Below are 10,312 nucleotides of genomic sequence, written 5' to 3'. Positions count from 1 at the left end.
AAAACACACCTAATGAACGTTCTTTGTTCTTCATTTTCTAGAAGTAAAGTTAAAAAACTTTGCTGTATTTTTTGTAGTTAATTAAGAGAAGGTACACCAGCATCTTGCTCTGACTAAAGTGACTTGAACACAGCTGACGTCGTAATTATGACTTCCCAACTCATAAATATGAACTTCCCAGGAGGACGTGAACAGAGTCAGTGACCGTCCCAAGCCTGATAAAATTGCAGGGTTGTGTCAGGAAGGGCATTCAGAGTAAAACCTGGGCCATATCAAATATGCGGACCAATGCTCCACTGTGGCGACCCCTAATGGGAGCAGATGAAAGAACAACAACGACTGGGACATATACCTACACATTCTTATGTAACTTCCCATCCCACTCACTGCAGAAATTCCACTTCTTACTCAAAGCTACTGAGACTGAAAATCATTTGCATTGCAAATGTCAAAATCCTCCAGGACAACTGCATGAATTCTTCTCTTTTTAAAGAACCTCAACTCTTTCCAGTCGTACAAATGGGACAAAACATGAAATAACTATATGTTCAATATAATATGTTCAACACTACCAGTCAAAAGTTTGGAGACACTCGACTGAAATGTTTCTCATGATCTTAAAAACCTTTTGATCTGAAGGTGTATGATCAACTGTTTGAAATCTGTGTTGTAGACAAAAATATCATTGTGCCAACATATTCATTTCTTTCATTAGAAAACTAACATTTTATTTACAAAAAAATATTTTTTTAAATGGATGACTTGGAGAAAAATATTCCAAAAAGCAGCCAATAAGTGTCCAGCATAGGTGTGAACTCCTTTAATACTGTTTAAAAAGCATCTCAGGGAAATTCCTCAAGAAATCAGTTGAGAAAATGCCAAGAATACATTTCTGGAAATTCTAGGCAAAAAGGGGGTCTAATTTGAAGATGCTAAAATATTACATTATTTTGATTTATTTTGGATTTTTTTTATCACAACATATTTCCCATAGTTCCACTTGTGTTATTCCAGAGTTTTGATGACTTTATTATTATTCTAAAATGTGGGGGAAAAAATTAAGAATGAGTGTGTCTAAACTTTTGACCGGTAGTGTATATTAAATTTATTAATACAGCTACTAAAAGCAGAGGCCAAAGGGATCCATTTTTGTCACTCATCACTCCTCATGCAGCACCGCAGGAGTTGTTTATTGCCAAAAAGACCAGGCAATGTTTTTCCAATATTCAGCTGTCTAGTTTTTGTAAGCTTGTGTCCGCTGTAGACTCAGATTCCTGCTCTTGGCTGACAGGAGTGGTCTCCTGCTGTTGTTGTGGTAGCCCAGCCAGCTCAAATATCAATATGTTGTAAATTCTGAGATGCTTTTCCACTCACCACAGATGTAAAGAGTGGTTAATTGAGTAATCGTAGACTTCCTGTCAGCTTGAACCAGTCTGAGCATTCCCCTCTAACCTCTCTTAGAAATAAAGAGTTTCTGCCCTCAGAACCAACATTCAGTGTAAACTCTAGAGGCAGTTGTGCATGAATATGAGCTGTTTCTCGAATATGAAAAACATATGCATATTTTTTATTTAATACCTTTATACTTATATGGGTGCATTTATTTATGAAATATGCTTGCCTTGACCGCACGGTGGCTTAGTGGTTAGCATGTTCGCCTCACACCTCCAGGGTCAGGGGTTTGATTCCCACAGTGGCCCTGTGTGTGCAGAGTTTGCATGTTCTTCCCATGCTGCAGGGGTTTTCTCTGGTTTCCTCCCCCAGTCCAAAGACATGCATGGTAGGCTGATTGGCGTGTCCGTAGTGTGTATAAATGGGTGTGTGAACATGTATGTGCCTTGTGCCTGATGCTCCCTGGGATATGCTCCAGGTTCCCCATGACCCTGAAGATGGATAAGTGGTATAGAAGATGGATGGATGGATGGATTGCCTTGACTCATTTGTGTTGCTTTGGTATGATATATTTACTTGTGCAGATTACTCAGATTACACATACAATATATTACACAAGTGGCTTATCACATATACTAAAACATCCAACTTTTAAACCACTGTCTTATTGCAAGTTGGATTTACAGCATTGAATTCCCACAGCTTACTAAGTTTTTTACAATTTCTTAGTACTCAGTATTCATATCCTCCAAGTACATTCTTTCAACCACCTCTGTTTTATTTCTCCAGCAGATCCATATTATATTGGAGCTAAGCTTATTCATCTTAAAATCATCAAACACGTTGATTTTGAAACTATAATGGAAATTAGTGAATAATGAAGTTCCACTTAACAAAAAAGGGCACTTTTTTTTGTGCAGTGACAAGGAAAATAAAAAAAAAAACCCGGGTGAAATCTACACACACTTCTACAAGAATCTGAGCCACAATGCTATTTTTCTCTACAAACAAAATTTTTTTCCAATTCCTCCAATCGCCCAATTTTACCATTTTATGTAACAGTGTGATTTTTTTTAAAACACATGCAATAGAAATTAGCTACCTAAGAGAGTACCTAAAGTGAGAGTTAAAATAACTATTTAATTCAGTTTCGATAATGCTTATGCTAATTCACTTTAATTAATTAATTCATAGCTCGTAAAGGCTTGAACCCTGTCAAGAAATATTACTTAAGATTGTTTTAATATGATGATCTTAAAAACCTATATTGTTAAATAGTGGTACTACTTGTATAATTGTGGATATTCAAATGTACTTCTACTCACAGTGCTACTTTATGCTTTAAGTTACTTTGGTCTTCTATTGCTATAGGCCTGAAAATGACCATGCAGATATTACATCTGACACTGAAGCATTTAAATACAGGGTGTCCCAAAAGTAATATTACCAAAACAATCAGCAGTCACAACAATTTCAGTATTGTTATTTATTATTTATTATTCCATAGCATTGTTGAATTTTCAATTCTGATTAGTCAGAAGGCGTTGATTAATTTTCTATAGCAGCAGCTATTGTTTCTATAGTATCAACCTACACAGGGACTTGTAAATTGGTCAATCCCTGTAAATGGATTTAAAAATGTGTGTAATTCTTTAAATGTTTATGTGGTATTTTTGGAAGTAGTCTCCAGTGGCAGTCTTTAGTCAGAGGTAAAGCTAGGACTCCAACTTCAGAGAGAGTGGTGAGGGAGTGACTGTTTCTAGCTTCATTAATGTAAGTGATAGCAGGAACTAACTTTTCATATGGATGTTCCACAACATTAAACATAACTATGAATGGATAAAAAGTACAACATGTCATTCTCTAATTGAAAAATGTTAGTGTTGGTAAATTGCTGTGATATAAAAGGAATAAAACACTTCAAGACCTGCCGTTATTGGAAAATCATCAACATCACACCAAACCATCGTTGGTTATATTTCTATATCATCATGCCTTGTTGTGTTTTATTCCTTACTAATTTATTGTTATTATTATTATCATGTCAAATATGAATAGCTTTTTTAAAGGTTATTATTACTCAGTAAAAGTAGTAGTAGTAACCTTATAAAGGTTATTTTACTTTCAGGTTTAGTTAATGGTTATACAGTAACTACAGTATGGAAAAAAGCTAGTACTGGCAATTATTCAAACAAGCAGGATCTTTACTGAGAAGTATTCACAGAAAATATGAGCGAGATTTATGGCATTTTTGAAAAGGCAAGCTTCTTTTTTGTTTTCTGTCCAGACATGATATTCTACACAAACTGTACCAGTCAGAATTTTGCATCAACCTGATTAATTATGTTTTTCATGATCAGAAATGTTTTTGATTTAACCGTATACTTGAAATTTGTCGTCAGGACAATCAAGGCTACTACAAAGAATCTAAAATATAAGATGATTTTGATTTGTTTAACAGTCATTGGTCATGCCACAACTGCATATACTGTATGTTGTTGCATAGCTTTAATGAATAGGCATATATAGTAAATCGTCGATTGTTAGTGTCCGTTATTAACGTTTTTTCTTTTTGAATGTGAAATCTGTGCTTGATTACTATTAGGACACCTTGTATATTAAAATCAGTACTAGAATGTGATACCTTGCAGCTATTTACAGTGCATATTTATATAAAGCTACAAGTGAAATTGTACGGGGTATTTAAGTGGTACTAAAGTAGTTCTGAAGACGTTGTTAACCATACTGGCCGATGGAAAAAGCCCCTGAGTCATTAGAGAACTTGTCTTCAGGTCTGACTGACAGCTCGCTGAGATCTCTGGTTCGGTACACGCCGCTGATGTAGGAGGGTGATTTTTCAATTTGTTTATCTGACACCTAGATCAAAAGAAGAAAAGAAGAAAAACAGAAGCTGCCGTTTTTATTTTGGTAAAATATATAAATAAATAAACCAACCCCAATCCTATAGGAATCTCATTGCGGGAGGGTTGGGGACATACCTCTTCAAATTTCCTTGCCTTGTACTCATCAGCTCCTTTCAGGAAATTCAGAAGAATTATATCACAAAGGACAGCCCCCTAAAAACAGCATATATATAAAATCCATTAAGGTCAATAATTTGTAAATATTTTATAAATATTTAAGAACTGCACATTTTTAGAAGAGAAGATGACCTTGGTCCCAAATAGTAATACAAATTTATACAAAGCCAAATCAAAAAACAAAAAGTTAGTGTACGTCTGATAACATTATGATCACACACACTTTTATTTTCCATAATGACTGTTGTCAAGGAACCAATAAAACCAGTTTGCTCCCACTTGGGCAAATGTCCTATAGAATCCATAGACCCTGATGGTCAAAACAGGGGATTTTGTTTAGCATATTGTTCTAAATATAAATGGAAGATTCTGTCAAATTTGAGATCTTTTGCATATGCTACTGGTTCACATCCATCCATCCATCCATCCATCTATTCATCTTCTGTACTGTTTCTCCTACTGACCGGGGTGCCAACACATCACAGGACACAATCTTACACACACTCACACAACCATTCACACACTACAGACGATTTGGAAATTCCTACATCAGCCTACAGCGCACGTCTTTGGACTGGGAGAGGAAACTGGAGTACCTGGAGGAAACCCCTGAAGCACAGGGAGAATATTCTAACTCCACGCACACACGGCAGAGGCGGGATTTGAACCCCCAACCCTGGAGGTGCAAGGCAAACATACATAGATACTTCTTAAGTTTGCCTTCCAAGGTCAAGAATCCCAAAAAAACACTTTCACACCGCAGCCTTCTCTCCTCATGACACTACTGTATTTATACAACTGACTCCTGTGTGTCCCGACCAAATTGCAGGCCTTCCTCACATCCCCGTCACATCTCCATACTCGGACTCAGTGAACTTAGAGAAGAGCTCCCTATCGACAAAGCAAGGTTTTCAATCATTGCCACATGCTGGTCTGTTTAGAGAATGTTAAATGTTCAACTAGATGAACCAGTGGAGTGGCTCTCTTTGCCTTGCACATAATCTTTTCAGGTGACTTCAGAGGTTCCAACATATATGGTTTGCTGGAGCATGTACAATTTCTGACCCCTTGCTATGGGGACATGGGAGACACCTGAAAATACTTTTCTTCTTTTTCAGCTAAAGCGGGACCAAACAATAAAATTCACCTGGCAGAAAAGCTGAAGGTAAAAAGGACATTGCTGGCACTTATATAGGGTTCAGAGAACCAGAGATTCATATTTCACTGGAGTTACTGTTCTGTTGGTGAGTGAAAATGAAGATCATGAAGATTTTTTACAATGCATTTCCAAAGGTTGTTCCTTTTACACGGCAATCCTGCCTGTTAGCAGAATCCACCATGACCCTGATCAGGATAAAAGCGCTTACTGAAGAGGAATGAATGAATGAAATGAATGTTCATTTTACAGCATATTACTAAACAGACAGTCTCCACAAAACCCCAGTCTAATAGCACAGCACAAAATAATATCCAGTAACAAAAGCTGTAACAATTCCGATAAATATTCACATCAAATATTATCATTATCCTTGATTAAAAAGTAACTGATTTATTGGAATATACAAGTATGAACCAAACATACAAAAGAAGGCAAACTTACCACACCCACAGAAGTGAAGGCAGCCACCATATTGATTAGAGTTGGGATCATATTAAATTTCCCTGCCTGCAAAAATGGCCGAAAATTGTGTGAACAGAAGGCTTATTCGCTCTTACACACACACACACATTCACCCAGACTTTATTAATGTAAACACATCCAGTTTCTTGGACACTCACGTTTCCGTTGACCATCACATCAAATCGGATCGCGACTGCCTTCAGCAGAGTGCGGTACTCCGTCCCATTCTCCATCTTAAAGTACTTTGCGAACCTTAAAGCAAAATGACACATATGAGCTTCGAGTAAAATTTCCAGCTTGAAAGTTTACATGACTGTACCATGTACAAGTAAGTTTTACTTAGGAAAGGAACTAGGGTGCATTCAATCTCAGTTTGTACACACCTAAAGTTGTACCCTGGTGATACACTGGTTTTCTCAGACATGGCATCAAGACGGGTAAAGGAGTAAGCAGGCTTACAGTCGTCCTCTGATTTATCCAGATCACACACCCAGGCTATCTTTATGCCTATTACACCACCCTGAGAGAGAGAGAGAGAGAGAGAGAGAGAGAGAGAGAGAGAGAGAGAGAGAGAGAGAGAATGAAAGATTAATAACAGTTAGTGGAGCAATTTGTAATTTTTTATTTTTATTTTTTCGAATTGCAATGAAAACCTTCCCCTTTTCCCCAACCAACCCCATCCGTTGTCATGAGAGTATGTATGAGTTAGTTGCTTTTGGATAAAAATTGGAAGTTAGCTTCACTGTTCTGACTGTTGTGGGTACTTGAGCCAGAAAAATGTAAATAGAATACTGAAATGAAAAAACTAGCCAGATGTATTGTATATCAGTATTTATTTATTTTTTATTTAAATCACAGCATTTCCAAGTTATCTTCACAATAATATTATTAGTATTTGTCTAGAAACACTTTGAAATGTTACAAACTGCACTTTTAAAGTTGAATATTGTACAACCAGGAGCGAATTTAGTGATTTGGGCACCCTAGGCAAAATATAGGAATGGGGCCCTATTCAGTATTTTAACATCGATATTGAAATGTTCAGCATAAGTGATTTCTTCTTCTGGGGGTCCAAGGCAGCTGCCTAACTTTGACTAGTGCTATGTCTGCCCCTGTGTAAATGTACAACTATCTGAAGGAAGTGGCAGGAAACAGTGAAGACTATGTAGACTCACTTTATTAGCCAGGGTAGTGAAGTTCTGATGGCTAAACCGGATCACGTCTCCCACTCTGAATATCGGGCAGTAACTGTTTTGTTCAAAGTCAAAATTGCACTTCTTTATATAACTGCTGTTGATGTTGGGTAAGAAGTTTCCTCTGTGTGAGAAAGAAAGAGATAATGTGAGACACGGTGCAGGCAAGTGTGCGAGACAGAAAAAGATTGATAGGATGTGTGTCTATGAGCAGGTTAGATTTTATTTTACTCTCACTCGTATGGATGCACCAATCCAATCCAAAGTTTTTCCATATTTGATACAATACTGATGTGAGATATTTGAGTATCTGGATCTGATGCTTACATCCAGACAGTGAACAAGCCAGGTTCTGCTAAGTTATGCAGGACATCACAGACATGATATCATCCTGTGGTTTAATACAATTCGTGTTGTAGTGCTGCATTCACGTGGGGTCATGGGTTCACCGTATTTACGAGAGCTGCATGTTCACAATATCAATGCTTCTAAACATTAAATATCCTATAGATGCTACATGTCAATGCTAAGCATATTTCTTGTGTAATTTTAGTCATATTGAGTTTTTTCTTAGTAATTCACCAACATATCTGAGGAAAATGTTCATATTCCTGACAGTTTATTTCATTTGTAGCTAATGCTCTGCAGGTATATTTATCAATTTTGTAGCACCAGTGTTTTCACCAGATTGAAAAATATGCCATTACCATTCTAATACATTGTATCAGAATTATATTAGCTGCAATATGGATACTCAGTATTAGATTGGTGCATCCCTACTTACTACTACTATTATTACTACAGCCACTGCTACTACTACCACCACCACTACTACTACTAGTACCACCTCTACCACTACTACCACTACAGCTCCTTCTACCCCTGCTACTACTGCCGCCTCTACCACTACTACCACTACTGCCACCGTTACCACTATCACTACTACTACTACCACCACTACTACCACTACCACTACTACTACTGCCACCACTACTACTGCCACCACTTCTACTACTGCCACCACTGCCACCACTACTACTGCCACCACTACTACTACTGCCACCACTGCCACCACTTCTACTGCCACAATTACTACTACTACCACCACTACTACTGCCACCACTACTACTGCCACCTCTACCACTACCACCACCACTACTACTACCACCACTACTACTGCCACCACTACTACTGCCACCACTACTACTGCACACCACCACTAGTACCAACGCTACTACTGCCACCACCACTACTACTACTGCCACCACTGCCACCACTACTACTGCCACCACTACTACTACTACCACCACTATTACTGCCACTACTACTACTGCCACCACTACTACTACATCCACCTCTACCACTACCACCACTACTACTGCCACCACTTCTACTACTGCCACCACTGCCACCACTACTACTGACTCCACTACTACTACTGCCACCACTACCACTACCACCACTACTACTGCCACCACTGCCACTACTACTACTGACTCCACTACTACTACTGCCACCACTACTACTGCCACCACTACTACTACTGCCACCACTACCACCACTACTACTGCCACCACTACTACTACTGCCACCACTACTACTGCCACCACTGCCACCACTACTACTACATCCACCTCTAACACTACCACCACTACTACCACCACTACTATTACCACCACTACTACTGCCACCACTACTACTGCCACCACTACTACTGCACACCACCACTAGTACCAACGCTACTACTGCGACCACCACTACTACTACTGCCACCACTACCACCACTACTACTAACACCACTACTACTACGACCACCACTGCTACTACCGCCACCTCTATCACTACCACCACTACTACTGCCACCACTACTACTTTTACAACTATTGCTACTATTACTAAACCTAATAATAATAATAATAATGTGTCTGGAAATATTACAATCAAAAGCATAATGCACATTTGAGTTCTCACTTTGTGAAGTTGAAGCGGGGAAAGCGAATGCTGTTTTTGATAAATATGGTGAAGTTCTCAACCTCCATCATGGGTGTTCTAAGAAACAAAAGATCCAATTATCATCCATCCATTTATCCACCCATTATAATTATACAATTTAATCAATGAACACATGCTAATAAATAAAAAAATACCATGCATTACAAAACAACGTTCCATGTGACTCATTCACTCATCGATGCAGCCACCATATACTCACATTGGGACATCATCTATCTCTGCAGGACACCATCCTCTGATCTGACATGTTTTCATAGAACCATAGCTCACACACTTTCCTGTCAACAAACCTAACAGACATATATGTGTGTCAGTGCATACACACACACACACACACACACACACACACACACACTTGGCAAAAGTTACTAGCTGGATCAGTGCGAATGGTTCAGAATTAAGACGTCTTACCATTTGAGCCTGGCTTTGTCATTAATTTTGTGCAGTTGTCATCATGTTCACATTTAAATTTTCCCTCACTCTAAAACACACACACATGCACATACAGATAGTCTTAAATTTGAAGAAAACCACACTATTATTTTTTATACTATTATTATTCCATTATTATAGTATACTACATTCTTACAAACACATCGAGAATATTGTCAGGTGGTGTTTACATTGATAATAAACTGTAGGGATGATAACGTTGTGTTACTAACCTCAGGACACAAGCCCTGCACCTGGTTCTCTGTGGTGATGAGTTTAGTAATGATGCAGAACACTGAGGCCCCCTGGAGGATAAGCACATACGCGCCCCACACACACACACACACACACACACACACACACACACACACACACACAAATAAATATCTCAATATACTGTACATACAGGACTGGGACTGATAACAGGAAAATGGTTTCACTATCACACAGTACATCAGCAGTATTAACATTAAAATAAAATAAATAAAATATTGATTTTGAGTTAAAGATGTGAAAAGAACATGTTTGTTTACACCATTAGAGAATTTTGTTGTATTACACTTGAGAAAAAAATAACCCATATTATAGAAAACATCCCAAACTAATGAAATTAATTAAAA

General features: G+C 38.1%; 1 protein-coding gene across 1 annotated transcript in view; it reads right to left on the bottom strand.

The window, feature by feature from the left end:
* Positions 1-2,616: 2,616 nt before the first annotated feature.
* Positions 2,617-10,312, bottom strand: part of p2rx3b (purinergic receptor P2X, ligand-gated ion channel, 3b) — an 8,962-nt gene continuing 1,266 nt past the window's right edge. The window contains exons 3-12 of the mRNA XM_053621899.1: positions 9,926-9,997; positions 9,672-9,741; positions 9,460-9,550; positions 9,219-9,296; positions 7,230-7,371; positions 6,438-6,574; positions 6,213-6,306; positions 6,034-6,099; positions 4,392-4,469; positions 2,617-4,269 (exon numbers count right to left, since the gene is read on the bottom strand). Coding sequence (XP_053477874.1) covers positions 4,129-4,269; positions 4,392-4,469; positions 6,034-6,099; positions 6,213-6,306; positions 6,438-6,574; positions 7,230-7,371; positions 9,219-9,296; positions 9,460-9,550; positions 9,672-9,741; positions 9,926-9,997 — 969 coding nt within the window. The 3' untranslated portion in view covers positions 2,617-4,128. The remainder of the gene's footprint in view (positions 4,270-4,391; positions 4,470-6,033; positions 6,100-6,212; positions 6,307-6,437; positions 6,575-7,229; positions 7,372-9,218; positions 9,297-9,459; positions 9,551-9,671; positions 9,742-9,925; positions 9,998-10,312) is intronic.

The sequence above is a fragment of the Ictalurus furcatus genome, chromosome 3, assembly GCF_023375685.1.
Source record: "Ictalurus furcatus strain D&B chromosome 3, Billie_1.0, whole genome shotgun sequence".
In the NCBI taxonomy this organism is placed as follows: domain Eukaryota; kingdom Metazoa; phylum Chordata; class Actinopteri; order Siluriformes; family Ictaluridae; genus Ictalurus; species Ictalurus furcatus.
Note: the sequence above shows the minus strand (reverse complement) of the source record. Positions and strands in the feature narration are given on the sequence as shown.